This window comes from Erithacus rubecula (genome assembly GCF_903797595.1).
Source record: "Erithacus rubecula genome assembly, chromosome: 11".
In the NCBI taxonomy this organism is placed as follows: domain Eukaryota; kingdom Metazoa; phylum Chordata; class Aves; order Passeriformes; family Muscicapidae; genus Erithacus; species Erithacus rubecula.
This window is the reverse complement of record NC_136663.1, coordinates 11,743,140-11,761,124: the sequence shown is the minus strand read 5'-3', so window position 1 is coordinate 11,761,124 and position 17,985 is coordinate 11,743,140. Positions and strand designations below refer to the sequence as shown.

The 17,985-nt window shown below is 47.6% G+C and overlaps 4 protein-coding genes across 13 annotated transcripts in view; 2 read left to right on the top strand and 2 right to left on the bottom strand.

Annotated features, from left to right (window-relative positions):
* Window positions 1-3,320, top strand: part of ACAP2 (ArfGAP with coiled-coil, ankyrin repeat and PH domains 2) — a 59,696-nt gene extending 56,376 nt beyond the window's left edge. For all 4 annotated transcript variants that reach the window (XM_079315719.1, XM_079315718.1, XM_079315721.1 and 1 more), the window contains one exon: window positions 2,450-3,320. In XM_079315719.1, coding sequence (XP_079171845.1) covers window positions 2,450-2,553 — 104 coding nt within the window. In that variant the 3' untranslated portion in view covers window positions 2,554-3,320. The remainder of the gene's footprint in view (window positions 1-2,449) is intronic.
* DLG1 (discs large MAGUK scaffold protein 1) overlaps window positions 1-17,985 on the bottom strand; it is a 434,654-nt gene that overhangs the window by 306,506 nt on the left and 110,163 nt on the right. The window lies entirely within an intron of this gene.
* The window catches only part of XXYLT1 (xyloside xylosyltransferase 1), a 32,252-nt gene continuing 21,137 nt past the window's right edge, over window positions 6,871-17,985 (top strand). Inside the window, exons 1-3 of one of the 2 annotated variants that reach the window (XM_079315727.1) lie at window positions 8,796-8,856; window positions 12,454-12,575; window positions 12,993-13,140. In XM_079315727.1, coding sequence (XP_079171853.1) covers window positions 8,811-8,856; window positions 12,454-12,575; window positions 12,993-13,140 — 316 coding nt within the window. In that variant the 5' untranslated portion in view covers window positions 8,796-8,810. Of the gene's footprint in view, window positions 7,304-8,795; window positions 8,857-12,453; window positions 12,576-12,992; window positions 13,141-17,985 lie in introns of those variants that run through there. The other variant, XM_079315726.1, reaches the window with a different exon arrangement.
* The window catches only part of OPA1 (OPA1 mitochondrial dynamin like GTPase), a 399,390-nt gene continuing 397,679 nt past the window's right edge, over window positions 16,275-17,985 (bottom strand). The window contains exon 31 of the mRNA XM_079315706.1: window positions 16,275-16,288. The gene's annotated coding sequence lies outside the window, so the exon portion shown is untranslated. The remainder of the gene's footprint in view (window positions 16,289-17,985) is intronic.

Below are 17,985 nucleotides of genomic sequence, written 5' to 3'. Positions count from 1 at the left end.
GGCAATTGTATATTTGCTGGTAGCTATGTGAGGGTAAATATCATTGTATGAGTTTGCTGTCATCAGAGTGAAGCCAACTAACTACTTCTCAGCTCTACCAGTGCAGCTGATAAACAATTGCTCATGTAGCTAATGGCATCAAAAATTATCATTTAAATATATATGGCTGGTTTGAGCTACTGAGAGAATTAATATATTGCTTTGCAAGGTACAGTTGGTCTTCCAAAATATTCCTGGAACGGGAACTAGCTGAAACCAGCTTTAAGAGGTTATTTCTGGTGGTAGAAGCCATATGCACCCTAGTACTGTTTCTGTATAATACTTGAGTGCTCATCTCCTGGTGCTACAGTACATATTGCTAACTCTTTGATATTAGCATTGCTACTTTTTCTTCCTACCTTTTCTTGAATGTATGATGTGTGCCTTTTGAGTTACTCTGGTGTTAAATGGTAAAGCAGTGTTACAATATTTTTGTACATAGAATCTGCACTTTAGGGAAAACATTGCTTGGAAAGGGAACTTCCAGAATTCAATTTTAATGTAGAATTTTAAAATAATTATAAGGTTTACAGTATTAAGCATTTTAATGCAACATAATGCAAATTAAATGGGCACTTTATTTTAGTCTATTTTTGTATGTAATATTTTTGTTATGTAATAGAGACAAAGCCAGAGCCACAATGTATCTTGCAAAAATAGCTTTTTTTTTTTTCTTTCAAGTTAATTTGAAAGAGCCAAGTATGGCAACTTGAACTGCTGTTCACCAATGGTACCCACTTATATATTAAAAGCATAATTGCTTTTATCACAGAAGCCTAATTCTGCTTTTGCCCTTCATAGCTGTTCTTTTGGTGAATGTTACAGCTCTGTTCTGTGCTTGTCTTCCAGAGCAAGCAGTTCTCACAAGCTGTTACAATAAAACCTGTCCTGTGCCTGATTCATCACTAGAACACAGAATCACTGAATGGTTTGGGTTGGAAGGGACCTTAAAGATCATCTAGTTCCAACCCCCCTGCCATGGGCAGGGGCACCATACTTGAAATTAAATCTGAAAACCAAAAGGGAATTTCTCTAGAACTGACTTTTCCCACTAGAGCAGTATTGAATGTATTCATCTTTTAAAGTCTAGAAATAGTTGTGTTACTGCCCTATTAAATATTTCTGTAAGGTCAGTTATTATTTATGAAAATGCTTTTAAAAGAATGGAGTCTCATCTCTAAAAGAACAATAATTTTTACTTTGGAAATGTGCATTAAAAAATTGAAAAACAAAACAATGTAACTTTTCCCAGTAGTGCAAACTTTTAAGCACAAAAACATTTCTTTCTTCCACAGTCATGTTAGGAAAAAAAAAAAATCTTCATATTCAACATACATGATGAGAGAGGTTTTGGGTTGATTTCTTTGTCATGCTATTAATCAAACTGTCAGCAAGAAACAGTAGTGCTGGGATCTTGTGTCTTGTGTGACCATCTGTGTTGGGAAGACTCTAAAATTTGGATGGCTGCATAGGTCCTGACCAACCCAATGTCTGATGCATTTAATTCCTTTTGAGGACAAAAGGGTATGATTAGTGTTTTAAAACAGAACTTGAACTCAAGGCCCAAAATGCTACAACATGAAAGAAAATGAGTGAAAAAATGTCAATTTTAAAGTGGCAAAAGAATGACTTGACAATGACTCAAGAAGTAATTGCTCCTGAATGTTTTCCTGTGTAGACAGGGAGGGGGAGGAACACATTTTGGAATATGTTCTAGTGGTAGGGTTGGGTTTAAGCACAAAGGGTGAAGATTTTAAAAAAAAAAAGAAATTTATAGAGCAAGTATCATTGTTCTTATAGATCAAACTGAAAAACATAATCAAAGATGTAGATGAAATGAATGTAGAAATTTTATTTTTGCTGAAGTAATAGACCCAAATAACAATAATTTATCCACTTAAGATTGCTTTTTTAAATATATATTATTGCTTGCTGATTGTTTCTTGGATTGTTTCATGGAGAGTTCTGTTTGGCTGTAAGAATTCTGATCTCTGTTTCCAAGTAAATCTTTATTTATGCCATAATTCTGTTTTTCTGTAGAGTCCTGGTTAGCAGTTCCTTGCAAAAACAAGGACTTTATTCTTTAACAGCTAATAAATATTTTTTTCTTTTTAAGTTACTTTTAAGTGCTTTAACTTTTCCTTTCTAACTCTGACCTTTCCTCTGTGTGGCTGCCTGTGAGGTACTATTTCAGGTATAGTTTGGCTTTGTTTAATTTGCTTCTACAGAATATGCATGCGAGTAACCAGTCCCTCAGAGCTCACATCGGCATCACTCCATCTAGAAGCAGTTTTCATACATGAATAAGTGTTACATAGTAATTGATAGCACAGTAGGGCATTTGTGCTGTGGTGGGTGATGTTGACTATTACAAATGTTTAAAACTGTTTCCTTTTTCTTTTCTACCTAGGAGATGAAATTTATCAGGACATTTTTCGTGACTTTTCTCAAATGGCATCAAATAATCCAGAGAAGTTAAACCGCTTCCAGCAGTCAGATTCCCACAAGTCTTAAGTATCAAGAAGGAAAAGAACCTGAAGCTTATAGTGCAAGTCTTTCTTTACTTTAACAGAATGAATTGTATGCATTTTGTTAGATAGTTTGGATAAAATGACCACTCCAATGTAGCTTTAGATTGTGGTAGCTGGGGAAGTGTATGAGTTGGTTTATGTTCTACAATACATATACCTCAGCAGCTGAAGATGTTTCAAAGCCCTGAGTACCTGCCAGCTCAGGGTGCAGCAGCCCCAGTTACAGACCCAGCATTTGCAGCTGGCACTCGGGGGTGGCAGAGCTCTGACTGCAGGATGGGCTCAGCAGCTTTGCTACCCAGTGTCACCCACTGTCATCTGGCCTCCTGTTGCCATAAAGAATGTGCCTCTGACAAGAAGGTCTGGGTTGCATTTTCTGGGACTGTTGGGAAGGGAAATTGGGTAATGATTTACTGAGTTGTCCTTCCATTTGTGGGACTGCAACTCAACAGATTCTCTTGTTCCTACACTGACTCTGGTTAGAGGTAGGCTGTTCATAACAGATGTGATGACTTTTGCTCTTTTGCCAGCTTTCACTGTGGAAGCTCTAGCACTAGGCTGGCCTTCGTGCTGGTGACTGCAGGTCGGTCACAAAGGGATATATCCTGGGGACCAAATTCCTAAGGGCAGTCCATTTTCCTTTTTTTTTTTTCTTTTCCTCTTAAATTAAGCTTTCAGTGCAGCAAGTATCCTTATAAATGAGCATGTGGAACTTTTCATGAAAAATAAACTTGATCCTTTTGGACATGATGTGGGGTTTGTTTGTAGTATTTTGACATGAAAACTTGAAATTTGAGACATAAAAGTAAATACTGAGCCAATGAAGTTTGTGTAGAATAGTTGTACAAAGGCTACTTCTACTTTTTGCTGTTCCCACTACTAGCCCTAAGCTCAGGGTAAAAGTCGCATGTCTTGCAGCCACTCTAAATTTTGAGCAATCAGTCCTTTCTGTCAGGAAGCAGTAGCCCTTGTGTAATTTGCAATGATGTGTATGTTTACAAGAAAAACAAATTTCAGTGCACATTTTTGTGAAGTAATGAATGAGCACAGTCTCACAATTGTGTTGAGGGCAGCAAGACAATTTGCTTTTTTCAGTAGTGAGTCCCACTCTGCCCTTATGCATGTATAAATGCTATTGCTAGATATATGCTTATATATCAGGTTATTTATATCTAGATAATAATCCTCATAAACCCCAAACTAGCAGATGCAATTCTTTATCCTCTATTTGTCTGCCCTATGGAGACAATTTCAGCAGAGCTTTTAGGTGACGTAGTATCAATGTGAGTTTTCAGTAATCCTAATAGCTGTGGCATTATGTTAACCTGCTGTTTAAGTGTATTTAGAAAATAGATTGGCTTTTCTTCATGGAAAGATAAGCAAAACTTGGATAAAACAAATTGAAATCTGTAAACTATGGTAAACTTAAACCTTCTGGCATGTTAAGTTTAAAGAAGATCTTTCAAACATTTATAATTTTGCATTAAATGTCTAATAATGTATCAAATCTGAATATTATTATTGCTACAGAATTAGTAGTGTTGTAGAATTTTCCAGTGGATTTTATTTCCAAGCAGAAGAATCTTGCAAGACAGTTCTTGCTTTGTATGTGGTCTAATTATGGTAGGAAAAGCAGATGCTGCCCATTTAAAGTGTGCATTTAGTCTGAATAATAAGAAACTTAAGGATATCACATGTAAGCAGTAATTTTTAGTTAAGCTGATTTTTAGATAGCTGCCTATGAAATTATAATATACTTCCTAATCAGCTGTATTTACCAGCAAATGGGTGTTTTAGTAGCTCTTAGAGAAAGTAAGATTCCTGGTGTCCAGATGGAACAATGTAAGATATGACTACATAATATACATCTTAGACATAGGGTTTTCTAAATGTTTGTCTTTCCCAGCCTGGCTGGAAGGCAGTGTGTAGTGGGATTGGCTAGAATGTAAAGCTGCCTAAGCTTAGTGGCATAATTGCTGTCTCAGTCCAGCTTGCTGGAAAAAGGGTTTGAGAGACCTATTTCAAATCTCCACTGGTGATTTCCTCCCTGGCCACAAAATCTCTGTGACAAATTTTGCAGGATGACTTCTTTAGACTAAAAATTTCTTCCCTGTAGCTCTGCGTGTCCATGTTGCATTGCTGACTCTCATCTGTCTGGGAAATAGTATCAGTCTGTCTGTGCTAAAGGATGGGTGACACCTGATTGATTGGCAGGTGGTGTGACTTGTCAGGAGTGCTGGAGTTTTAATGGCTTAGGGAGTAGGTATGTCACTTGGGATCCTCAGCCTAGTTCCCCTGTCATTTCAGGTATGATAGGATGTCCAGTATAAACTGCAATCATTTAAAGCCTTTTTCAGGTCAGGTGCAATGCTAACATGTTGCTTACCAGCAGAAATGAATGTACCATTAAGTTTGATGGCTCAGTCTCACCAGGCTCTGTTACAAGGTGAATCTAAGTGGAATAGTAGACAGTAAGGTTCCATTGTGGGTTAACATCTTGTGCTTTATACCAGGCAATGGAAAGGCTCAATTCCAGTTCATGTTTATCTGTAGGTATAAAATAGATTAGTGAGGGACAAAGCAGAAGATTCCTATCACATTTTAAAACCATCTTTTACATGGATATTTAGTAATTTTCTATATTAGCCTATTGAAGGATAGTGTATCTTTCCTATTTATAGACCATGTGTTCCAAAAGTCTCTTTGAATGACAAATTTTGAGGAATTCAACTTACATTCTAATGAATCTTGATTTCAGAGGTGTAATTTATATCTACTGCATGTTGATTAAAATAGTGTCTCTGGTGGCTCATTGTTTAGAGTGTTCATAAGGTTTTATGTTAGTGTCAGTACAGTGCATATGAACTTAAATTTCTGAATTATCATACTGAATTCTGCCACTGCCTGTGTTAAGACAGTTGGAATTTGTTCACATGAATTTGGGTGAAGGTGGTAGATGGTAGAGGGATTTCCTTGCTTTCACAAACAGCCCACATTGCCATCGGATGGATGTCTGTTCCAGGTGCTCATTAGTACATTGTGGACTTCAGCCTCTCTGCCCATTAGGACCTGATCCAGGAAGTCACTGATACCAGTGGCAGTCTTTAAACTCATTTTGGAGGTTTTAGATTTACCATTCATGGCTTTTAATGTTAGAGTGCTAAAGGATCCTGTATTAATACTGCATTTTTCACTCCGTGGGGTTTTATATTTTACTTGTTTGTATACTAAGCTGAAATAGTTTTAGAAAATGCAACCAGACCTTCCAACTGCTGTCAGAAAATTCCTATACAAGAGAAGTTTCTCCTGTTTTGCGTTATGACATCAGTACACACGTGTTGTCCAAATTACTAGATCTCCTGGATAGAGCATAAACTTTGTAGCACTAAACATAAAAGGTGAGGACTAGAACAATCGGAGGATTGATGTCATATTCCCGGGACTTTGGTGCTTCTCTGCAGTCATTTGTTTTAAATTGTGGATGTTACCTCTGCTGCTTCATCTTGAGAATCTCAAATAACAGAGTGGCTATGAAATGATCCTTTGATGAAACTGCAAATAATAATATGTAAGTACAAAAGGCGTGGTAATTTTACAGTGTCAAAAGTACTGAGCTGATTATTTTGATTCTTTAATGCACAAAGCATTTTGAGAATCAATTTTTCAGGCTACAATATCTGCCCCATTCATTATGGACACTTTTTCCCAGGTTAGAGTTTATGGCTTGTGCAGTCTGATAGCAAACATGCCTTGCTCCTGTGCTTACACAAAGGCACATTTTAAAACAGGGACATCTCTGGAAAGGCACTACTGGGGAAAAGGATGAGTGTACCACTTTGGTATATACCCTTTCGTATGCTTGCTTTATCTTTCTGCAAACAGTATTTTCTTGTTTCTCTTCCCATGGAAGGAGATGATAGAGGAGGAAAAATTCCATTCAGTTTTCTGTTAGGAGCCTAAGTTTTCCATATTTTGACAGAAATCGCCAAGAAATCATCGTTTCCTCAAGCAGAGACGTTAATCTCTCCGAAATAATGAACTTTTTTTTTTTCTCCGCGGGTTCCTCTGTACTCGGTGTTTTTTAAGCATTCCAGCAGTAAAATGTAAAAAAACCTTTTCCCCCCTTAAGCTGTAACTGTACAGACTGTATACTCCGCCCTCCTTCGCGTTATGTACGGCTGTAGACTTTGTATCTAAAACTTGAGTGTAGTTTCTGTGGTGTGTCATTGTGCAGGGGCCGGGCCCGGGGCGGTGCCGGTGGGAGAGCCGGGCCCGGGGCGGTGCCGAGGGCGGGGCGGTGCCGGGGCGGACCGAGACCGGGGCGGGGCCGCCCCGCCATGGCGGCGTTGCGGGGCTCGGCGCGGCGGGGCTGGTTGCGCTGCCCGCAGCCCGCGGCCCTGGCGGCGGCCGCGGCCCTGGCCGTCTGCGCCTTCTACTACCTGGGCGGCGGCGGCGAGACCTTCTCCAGCGCCACCCGGCGCCTCCGCGCCACGCCGCCCGCCCCGGCCGGCCCGGGGCCCCGCGGGCTGCACCTCCTGTTCATGTTCACCAAGGCGGAGCGCAACCCCGCGCTCCGCGACAAGGCGCAGGCGGCGCTGCGCTCGCTGCTGCGGCACGGCCGCCTGGGCGCCGCCGATGTGCTGCACCTCCACCTCGTCACCGAGGGCGCCAGCCGCGACATCGGCCTGGGGCTGCTGCGGGACCTGCTGCGCGGCGCCGCCTTCCGCCACCAGGTGCGCGGGGGGCCGGGGCGGGCCGGGCCCGCGGGGAGCGAGCGCGGCTCTGCCGGTGTCCGGTGTGAGCTCCCCTCGGGGCTTTGCCAACAATCCAGCGGGATGGAGCTCCCTCAGCTAACGGCCCGTGTGCCGGCTGCCAGCAGCGCCGCTCGCTCCCGCTGTGCTGCAGAAGCTCCCCCTCTTCCCCAGTCCTGTTCTGTGTCCCCAGGGCTGCTGCCTGCGGGGAGGTGTCCTGGTGCAGCCCAGGCATTCTCAGCTGGGACTGGGCAGCAGCGTGGCCTGGGAACATCTCGGGCACACCCCCTGTGCTGGAGAAAAGCAGTTGCTCTAAGCAGTGCTGCTCTCCTGCAGCCCCTGTTAGTTTTGCTTCAGCATCTCGACACAAGGACCACGTGTGCTTGTATCTCGATGGTTTCCAATCAGGAGAGAAGGTTGTCCTGCTGCTAGTGGCTCTTGAGAGCCGGAACGGAGAGCCTGCAGGGGCTGGAGTGCACCTATGTGTGAATATTCCTGCCAGGGAGGTGCTCCTGCCTCCCAAATCCACAGCCAGTGTAGTTTATGCAAAGTCAGGCTTTCCTTTGCATTTAACAGGTGTCTGAAAACTGGAGGGGTGTTAAGGTCAGAGATTCCAGGTAGCCTGACTCTCCTGTGCTGAGGTGCTGCTGCAGAGCATAGCTTGGAAGTGTCCTCTAGTCCTGCTGTAACTTTCATTGCTCCTAAGTCCTGTATTTCATATTAGCTGAACTCTCCCAAGATGTAACTAGAAGTGTAACCTTGATATTTTTCATACAGACACTTTTCTGGTAAATAATTATACTGCTCATTTTTGTTAAACAAGTCCTTTCCTAGTGCTGGCCTTCAGTCAGGTCATGTACCTGTGATGGGAGACCATGCAGCAGTGCTTGGCTGTCTGGAGGGTGTGCACAGCTTCCTCTGCAGCACGCCTGCATTCTACAGCAGGATGGACTGGCTGCCCCATGGTGGTGCAGTGCTGATGTGGTGCAACAGCCCAACCCATGCTTGTGGTGTTATGTCCCCTGGAGTGGAAGGACCCCCAGGCCACCATGGTGTGCACATCCCTTGCAGTCACCCCTTTGTGCCTGCCTGACTGCCCTCTGCCCCTCCAGGAAACAAAATTCTCTGCAGGCAGCCTTGCCAGCCTCTCTTTCCAGGGCAACATGGGCTGGGAGTTGGAGGCATGAAGTGATTTGTCTGTTGTGGATGGGCCCCTTTCTGTAGATGGCTGTGGAGTCACAGTGAAACCTGGCTCATGGCTTGGTGAGTATGTCTGGCACTAGAACTGCTCTGGGTGTAAGTAAGCAGCACGATCTGGAGGCCTCAGGTGAGATCTCACTGAGATCTGCTCAGTGGGACAGCTGCTTCTCTCTTTCCTGGCAGAGCCTGATGTACCCTGGTTTCACTGGCGGCTAGTTGCCAGTATGTTTTGGACCAGTCCATTTCTCTGATTTTAGGTACAGAGCAGAGGCTGTTCTGCCTCTCAGGCATGCAGGCTTGTCCTAATCCTGTGCCAGTTTCTCCAACACCAGCAGGTGACAGCACTTTATTCTTGTTGTAGCCTACCCCATTCCTCTTCTTTACCAGTGGGAAACTTATGCCTAGCTTGGACTAATGGTGCTCCTGCTAAAATGTTTCATAATTGATCCTGATGCTCAGGCAGCTCCAGCAGTAACCCATCTCTATCCTGAGACCTCTCGTTTCCTGCTGTTCTCAGTGTTTGCTGAACACTCTCCTGGTTCTTGTGCTGTTTTCCTAGCACAGACCCAGATATAAGGCTTGATAAAGTGCTCAGGGGACAGCTGGAGCCACTGGGGCAGGACTGATAAAACCCCCTGAACATTTTGTCTTCATAAGGAAGCGATTCAGGCCCTGCTTTTGGAGCTGGCCTTGGCCTCCCATCCTAGCAAAGCTGAGATCAGTTGGCTCCTCTGTTAGATTGTGAAGCCCAGAGTGAGACTTGGATCATAACCTTTGGGGAGGATTGTAGACAGCTTTTCTCTCTCCCTAGGCAGATTCCGTAACTTTCAAAGTCTCCTGGAGACTGAAGCAGCCGGCTGCAGCCCGGGGGCTGTGTCTGGAGTGAGGGCAGAGGGGCTGTGGGTGTGTGGGAGCAGGGCAGGGCAGTCCGGGCGTGGGCCGTGGCTGCGTGGCGTCCCCGCTGCCGCTGGCTGTGCAGCTGTGGCGCAGCTGTGGCCCAGCTGTGCGGCCGCTCGGCGGCAGAGGGCGCTGGTGCTCCGCGTGTGCGGCGGAGGGAGGGAGGGAGGGCCTGGCCCGCGGCCGCGCTGCGCTGCGGGGCTCGGGGCTCTTACCGGGCTTTGTGACAGCGCAGAGCGTGTCCCGCACACGGGTGGCAGGGGGAGAGGCTCTGTAGCCCCTCCCGACCCCCGGGCAGCGAGCCTGTCCAGCCTCTCCCGGCGCTGTGCTTGCAACAGCACCAGCTCGCCCCGTTTCCTGCTACTCCAGGCTGTGCTGCGACTCCTTGTGCGGATTCTCTTACTGTTTCCATTTCCCTGCCATAATAACAGGAACTACGCGTTCGGCTCTCAGCTCATCCCGTTTTCCTGTTTAGATGAACCCCATGAAGGATGCTGCAGACCTGCGAGGATGATCGACGTGGGAAGGAGAGAAAGTTAAAGGGACAAGAAGTGCAGGGTGTTTTTTCCTAGTGAATCAGTAGAAAGGGTTTTTGTCAGTGTGGGACGTGTGTTTATAAAACTGTGCTTGTGCAGGAAACCCCTAGAACTTTTCTTAATGTCCTCAGAGAACGTGGTCGGATTTAGCTACAGGGATTTACTAAGAGCTGTTACACAAATAAATAACGAAGTACAAAATTAGCGGCAGATTAACAAGCTGTGCTAAAGTCAGCAATGAGAAGAGAAGAAGGCTTTACAGTCCCAGAGAGGCTGCCTGTGGCTGCGAAAGCAAAATTCAGCTGCTCAGGAGTTTGCTTTGCAAAAGTACAAAAGGGTGGGCAAAAGACATTGTTTTCCTGTTTTCTTTGGCAAGAGTGGGAAGGCAGATGATGCTGTGCCTGGAGTTTCAGGAGTATTTCTCTTATAAGTTTACTGGTGCTTGGCAGTGCTCACTTCAGAGGTGACTGGAACTGGTTTGATGTTTTTCCCCCTCTCCTACGTTCTGTACACACCTCAGGCTGCCTTTGCTGGATGTGGAACAGTGGTTACAGGTGCTGTATTTCCCTTCCATGCTTCTCCGGTCCAGCCAGATCCCAGAGCTGCCCCTGCCAAGCTGGGCTGGGAGCAGAGCATCACACATCCCCGTGTTGGTGGTGTCATTTCATGAACAGGCTGTCAGTGCCTTTGCACCTGGAGAGCAGTGGTGGTTTGCTTGTTTGGTCACCTGGGGTGGCTGCTGTCACCGCAATGGCACAACCGGCCATGCAGCTTGGCAGGGTCAGGGTGAGGCACTGCCTGATGGTGACGGAGTTTCCTCCCCTGCAGTGTCTTGAGGACCATGCTGTGCTATCCAACGCCAGGTGTGGCTGCTGATGAGCTCTCCCAATGCACTTTCCTGGTACATGTTGTTCTGTGTTTTTCCTGCTGTTCTGCTGCAGGCCTTGGCTCCGAGCCCAGCAGCAGGGCCGCCCTGCCGAGGGCCGTGCTGGCCACAGAGCCACAGAGCCAGCCTGGGGAACATGCTGGCCACAGAGCCAGCCTGGGGAACGTGCTGGCCACAGAGCCAGCCTGAGGGACGTGCTGGCCACAGAGCCACAGAGCCAGCCTGGGGAATATGCTGGCCACAGAGCCACAGAGCCAGCCTGGGGAATATGCTGGCCACAGAGCCAGCCTGAGGGACGTGCTGGCCACAGAGCCAGCCTGGGGAACGTGCTGGCCACAGAGCCAGCCTGAGGAACGTGCTGGCCACAGAGCCAGCCTGGGGAACATGCTGGCCACAGAGCCTGCCTGAGGGGCACAGAGCCTGCACAATGGCCCCTACGGCACCCAGCTGTCAGCGAGGGCCAGGGCCAAGCTTGGGTTTTTAGGGTGCCCTCCTCAGGACAGAGTCATAGGGCCTCAGCTGTGCCTGTCCTCCAGCAGTGTTGTGCCATGGGCTCAGCCATCCTGGCTGTGCCAGGACAGGCTCATCACATCACCTTGTTCAGCATACTGTGGGTGCCACGAGCACAACACTCTATCCAGCGAGGTCCATTCTGCTGTGAGAGTGCACTGGTCTGAGCAATGTGTTCTGCAGAAAGCTGTGGAAGGAAGAAGCTCCAGACTGCTCATTGCCTTGCAGCCTCCTTGTGCACCCTATAGAGAGGATTGTCATTTCACCAGCACAGGCTCCAGAACCACCTTCTCTGAAGCATTTGACTTGGTTTAGGTTTTCTTCTAATTAAAAAAATTAGGCACTCTATCCTGCATGTTTTAAGTAAATAGTGCAGGGGCCCTTGTTCAGCTGATGAACTTTTAGTAGGGAAAGAAGTGAAACTCTGGAACTGTTGAAATAGTTTAGTTTGAGAGCAACTACAGAAGGTTGTGATTTGTGTTCCCTGCTGAAGGCAGGGCCAGCTTCTGGAAGTGTGTCTCAAACAAGGGCAATAGGTTCCCCTATCCAAAATTCAAGTACTGCTGCAATGTCATGGCCTCACTGGACTTTAGTTCCAGCAGGGCTTTTTCTGCTTTTCCTGGCCTGAAGAAGACGGCACGACCTCAAGTCTCCACACTCAAGTTGCTGCATTCCCCCTTATCTGCACCATGGTCATGTCCCTCTTCTCTCTTAATTATCCTGAAAAGCCCTCTCATTAACTTGTGTGATTCAGTGACCTGTATCCTTCTGTGGGCATAACGAGCTGCATGAAAGTTCCTGTTCATTGGACTTTGACCAGAATAAATTATAAGCTTGTAAAATTTCAGTAGCTGGCAAGGTGCATTTGAGGTTGCTCCTGTTTCTGGGACATAGCCACAGCTGGCACAGGCATGCCAGGGCCCATGCTGGTGCATGGGCTCCCGCAGGGCTGAGGGATGCAGAGCAGTGCTGGCTGAGCTCCAGCAAAACTCCAGCACAGGCAGGCTGAGATCCATCTACAGAAGTTGCTCAGCTCTGCTGTAGCTCCTGATGTTTGGATTTTCGTCAGCGTGCTGCGGCCTGTGCTCCCTTTCCCCCTGCAGCCCCGCCGGGACGTGCTGCAGAGCTTGCCTCCAGCCTGAGGAGCAGGAAATCCGGGCTGCATCCCTGCTGCTGCCCTGTCCCAGCCTGCCTCTGCAGCAGGGAGCAAGCCTTGGTCCTCAGGGTAAGTGACGTGGTCTGGCTTGGCTCTAAACGGCAGCACACCAGAGCCTGGAGCAAACTGCTGCCTCTTCTGATGGGCTCCCTATGGGAGACCAGATATGTGCTTGCATCAGGCAGTGGGAACAGACCAGAGAAACAGCCCAAAACATGGAACACACTTGGTTGTGTGTGGGGATTCAAGTTCCTGCCCACCTTAGTTCCAAAATGGCTGTAAAAGTCCTTGTCCTTTCCCTGCACTTGATCAGTTCTTGCATCAAGAGGATGTGCAGGGGCCAGGGCAACCAGACCCCTTTGTGCAGCTGCAATGCCACCACACTGTTTGTGCTTTACTGTGCTGGTAGGGGCTGAGCAAAGGCTGCTGGAGCTGGGCTTGTCCCCAGAAGCAGCAGCTGAGTGGTGTTTCTGGTGTCTCTGCCAGGTAATAGTCCATGATGTGAATGAGCTGACAGAAAAGCTGTTTCCCATCGTTGAGGCCATGCAGAAGCACTTCAGCGCTGGATCGGGGACCTACTACAGCGACTCCATCTTCTTCCTGTCAGTTGCAATGCATCGCATCATGCCCAAAGGTAAGGCTCTGCTGTGCTCCAGCAACACGGGCTCTCTTCTCCTCTGCACAGCAGTGTTGTCCAGTGCTATTTGAATACAAAGTTAATAAACTTTTGGGATGGACGCCTAGGCTTCTGCTTCTTCCTGCAGAATAATGTACTCATCAGTCCAAGACCACATCCAGGTCTCTGCTGGCACGAGTGGCAGGAGGTTCTCCTTGTCACTTGGCAGCTGGCCCTGCCTTTATGCCCTGAGATGATAGGAGCAAGCAGGTCAGTTCTGTGTGTGTTTACAGCCCCCTTCCCCTTGGGGTGCCAGCAGAAAGGTGCTGTGTGTCTGTGGTATAGCTGTGCACTCTTGAGCATCAGCAGAGTAGTTGTGAGTCTTTCCTCTTGGCTTTAGGGAGATTTTGGAAAGCTTTGCTGATTAGCAGCCACTGATCATTAGTTTCCTTATTGTGTCTTTGCTGTTACCTAGCAGAAACAACAAGAACTCTGCAGATAAACAAGGCTGGTGGCAGAAGGGGCTTGGCTCAGCTGATGAAGTTTTCCTCCCTTGGCTGTGTGCAGTTTCCTCTCATGGAACCAGTGTGCTGTCTAGTCTTTGGCTGCACAAGTAGGGTTTTTTATCCTTGGGCTCCAGACCCCTTCACTGGAGCTCCTGCAGTCCTGCTTGTCCTTTCCCTGTGCTGGGCTCTCTCTGTCAGCTGCCTTGCTGGCCTGACACACCAGCGGTGGCAAGGAGCCCTGGGACCCTGCCTGGCCATCCACCTGCCCCAGGAGGAGGTGACCAGCCTCTCAAAGCTGTGGATGTCACACAACGGTGGCTCTTTCCCACATATTCCTAGGGCTAGCACTGCTGGTACCAGCAGCTTCCTTGGCATCTGGTGCTTCTGCCAGCTCTAATACTCCCTACACAGGTCTCAGGTGCACTCTTGCTGGGATGTGAGCAGATATACCTCCCCTGTGCCCCTGCTGAATCCTGTCCCAGTTTGGCTCTACTCAGGAGCTTCTATCTCTACTCTGCTTCATGTGGCTTTCTGTGTCCTTTATGGACTTTTCCCTGTCCTCCTAGCCTTCCCATGCTACCTCATTAAACAGCAGGGCAGTGGTGGCCCTGAGGGCCCCATCCAAGCTCACTGGTCATTACTCTGTGGGCTCCAGCAAATGTGCTCTATTTGGCTCTCCCTCAGACTTGGGTAATTTTGTGTGTGTCTGGTGCTGTCTGTACTGTGAATGCTTTGAAGTACACTGCATACAAATGATGGTATTAATGCTGGCTAATTTACTCCTCCTGATTCCCTGCTCTGTCTTTACTGTGTGCTAAAGATATCCCTGTCTGCTGCCTGCCAGCAAGAAGCTGCTCAGTCTGAAATGCCTTTTCTCAGTTCATCAACCCATGAGGCGTCTTATCTCTTGGAAAGCTTGTTTACTCTCCCTCAGCCTGACAGGGCTTTCAATGGTCTGTTTGGGGCACAGGATGTTTAAAGAGGCATTTTTACAGTTTCATGAGTTTAGTTTTTGTTTCAGAGGCTGCTAGTAAAGCTGATTTATATTTTCCTTGCAAGGGAGGTCAGGTTTACTGTGCTGGGTGCCTGGTGATTTATGGGGCTGGCAGGGCTCACTGGCCCCCTCCCTGTGTGGCCAGCACTGAACAAGAGGCATCAGGAAAGGCTGCAGCTCTGCTCCCCACTCACAGGCTTGCAGGTGATGTGGGAATGGCACTGAGCTCTTGCCCAATCCTGAATGACAAGCTGGTATCTGCTGATCTGAAGAAGCCAATTTCCTGAGTTGGAGGAGAAAGGACCAAACATTCTTTTTCAGGCAGTATTACCATTTTCCTGGTGCATTTCTTTGCCATTTCTTCTGCCCTGAGTGCTGTGTCTTTGTGCACCTCTCCAAGCACATCTGGCTCTGTAGCATTAGCATCACTTTTTTGTGGAATCCAGTTTGATTGGAAGCTTGAGCATCCTCTATCAGAAATGAAGATCCTGATCTGAATATTAAACTCTCTGGTATGTTCATTTGTATTTGCATTTATCAGTCCATAGGGTGGGTTTTTTTTCAGTAGCAAGCAACCTTGTACTAAAATTTGCCTGGCTTTAGTTTACCAAATACATTACTTTTTTTGAAAGGAGGCATTTCCACAGTATCATGATTTAGTGATTTGTTTGGAGCCTATGAACTGTGATGGGGCATTTACTTTGCAGACTAGTGGCACTGAAAACTGAACACTAGGTATTCTTTATTTTTTTAGGGACTTTTGTGGGACATATGCTGGCTGCATGCACATTGCATTGGAGGCAAATGGGGTTTGCCACTCAGCTGCTCTGTCGTTTACTGTTGCTTGGGATCTTTGCCCAAAAAACTTCAGATCTAAAACCTGCAGCTGCCGAGTTATAGTGTAACAGCTTCTTAGATGGTGTAAATCATGTAAATCACTCTTGCCTTAAATGTCTTACATCAGTGGAGTTAATCTGATTTAAGCCAGCTGGGGAGTTGGTATGCAGCACGCAGAAGTGCAGACTGCATAACTCTTGTCTGTGCTCGAGGCTCATAAATCCCATTTTAATGTGGTGTGGCCAGGCCTGGGGAGCTGGAGTGGGACTTGATCCATCAGAATGATTTTGCAAAGGAGAAGTGATGGGAAAGTTACACAGGGAGGACAAGCAGGTTCAGGCTTAGAAGGAGCTGCCAGGATGGAGACAGTGCCAGCATGAAATGGTCTTGAGACTTGCAGAGCAGTGCAAAGAGAAGGAAGGAGAACAAGGACCCAGACCTTTTCATTTTCCTTTTTAGTATGCCCATCCAGAGGGAACCTCTTCCTTTCTGACTGGCTTTGATCCCTCTATCACTTGACATTTTAGTAACTGTGTAACTTCAGGGGGCCCAGCAAGCTTTTTATCACCCTTCTATGGATATATGAAGGAATAATGTCTGGGCAGGTCTGTCTGGCAGGCAAGATCTGGGGACAGACTCCTGGTGCCACAAGTGAGGGGAGGAGTTGAGGTGACAGGAGGGCAGCCTGGGAAAGTTGGGAGCTCCCCAAGGAATTCTCGACACCTATTCTTGACCCAAGTCAGATGGTTTTCAGGAGAATTTTGTTTAATAGGTAGTCTTCCTCAGGAGCTGGTGGGCCAAGGGAGAGCCAGCAGCTTGGGTAAAGTTGGTGAGAAGGGTGTTCAGAACAGAGTGTGGTGATCTGTAAAGCTCCTTTCTGCAGGATGCTTTAGGTGCCTCATGGATGGGGAATCATGGCCAACTTCCGTATAATGGGCAGCAAGCCCCTCTGTGTCCTGGGGCTGCCAGCTGTGCAGGAATGTGTTGGGAGGATGCAGCTGTGGGTGGCTGGGGGAAGCAGGAGTGGCTGCTGTGGGTGAATAAGCAGCACTGTGTCAGGGGAAGTGACTGCCAGCAGGGAGCTGTGCCTTTGGCTTCATGGTGGGTGTCCAGACAGTGCCTGTGACACATCAGGATCGATGGGAAGTCCAGTGGTCTCCCTGGCTTCAGGCTCTGAACAGGGCAATTTCTCCAGCTCATTATCAACAGCTGTACTGATTGGTAAGCATAGACCAGATTATAATGATGTTTGTCCAAGCAGCCTGATAATGACCAAGCCCCAGTCACTTGGGGTTTGGTGCTGCTTGCAGCAGGATCCAGCTGCTGGCTCCAGCTTGGTCTCCCACGAAACTGATATCAGTCTTTGTCTGCTCTGGGAGTACCAGCCCAGAGACAGAGGCCTCTGTGAACATCAGCTTATGCCTTTCCCACCAAACAGAGCTGGAGGGAAGACAAAGGCCAGCCAGGAGACGTGTTGGAGCAGGCAGTGAGCTGAGCTCTGCTTTCTCAGGGCACTTTCCCTGTGCCAAGGCTGGGTACCTGGAGCACTCCTGCTGCTGGCTGTGAAGAGCCTGGGAGCTGGGGAAAGGGGTTTAGCACAGAGGCACGAGGAAAACAGTCTGTTACTGTTGACTAGGAACTGTCTTGTGCTAGTGTCCTTCTGGAAAAGCCCACGGGCAGCATCCTGAAGATATTGTTGATTGCTTTTGTAGAGATGTATGCATGAAGATTCAATGTTGTATCTGCACTGTTTGAATCCACAGCACAGGATTGCCCAGTTTGAGCTCTGTTTGCCTGTGGGGTGCCATGTTCCCATGCATGATGTGTCCCCTCAACAGCACCCATGCACAGAGTTGCACTGCACACATCCTGTGCCACACAGGGCATCAGAGGTCTCTGAGGTGAAGCCTGGCAGAAGGAGATGGGCAGACATCATTCCCTCTTCTTCATCCTGTCAGCTGCGGAGCAATTCCTGGTGCACAGGGCAGCTGCCCACAGAACTCAGTATATCTCTGTAATAATGATAATAAGTGAGTGTTCTGAAAGTGCATCACTCCTGATCCTTTCTGCTGGCTGAGCATTGCTGAGCCCCACCACACCAGGGAATGCAGAGATGCAGCTGTTGAGAGGACTGAGAGCTGGGAGGAGAGTACCCATGTCCCAAATGCTTCAGGCTTGATTGTGTGCTACCAACGGGGAGATGTTGGGAAAAGGCAGAAAATTGGAGTCTGTGGCAGAGTCATGGGAGTCAGCCCCAGAGCCATGTGCTCCCAAACCACAGTTCCCAAGGGATGCTGCAATAGCTGAAGGGTTTACTTTCTGGCAAAAATGTTTCCATCTTTACAGGGATGGAGGGAGCATCAATAGTGTGTGATGTGCTCTCATAACCTCTCTCCCTGCTTCATGCCACAAGCACGTGAAAAACAGCCAGATTCCCTTCCCAGCCTGTCTCTGAGCTGCATGCTTATGTCAGATCCTGTGGTGGGAAGGGAAGACACTGGAATTATCATTTTGTGAGCAGTAGGG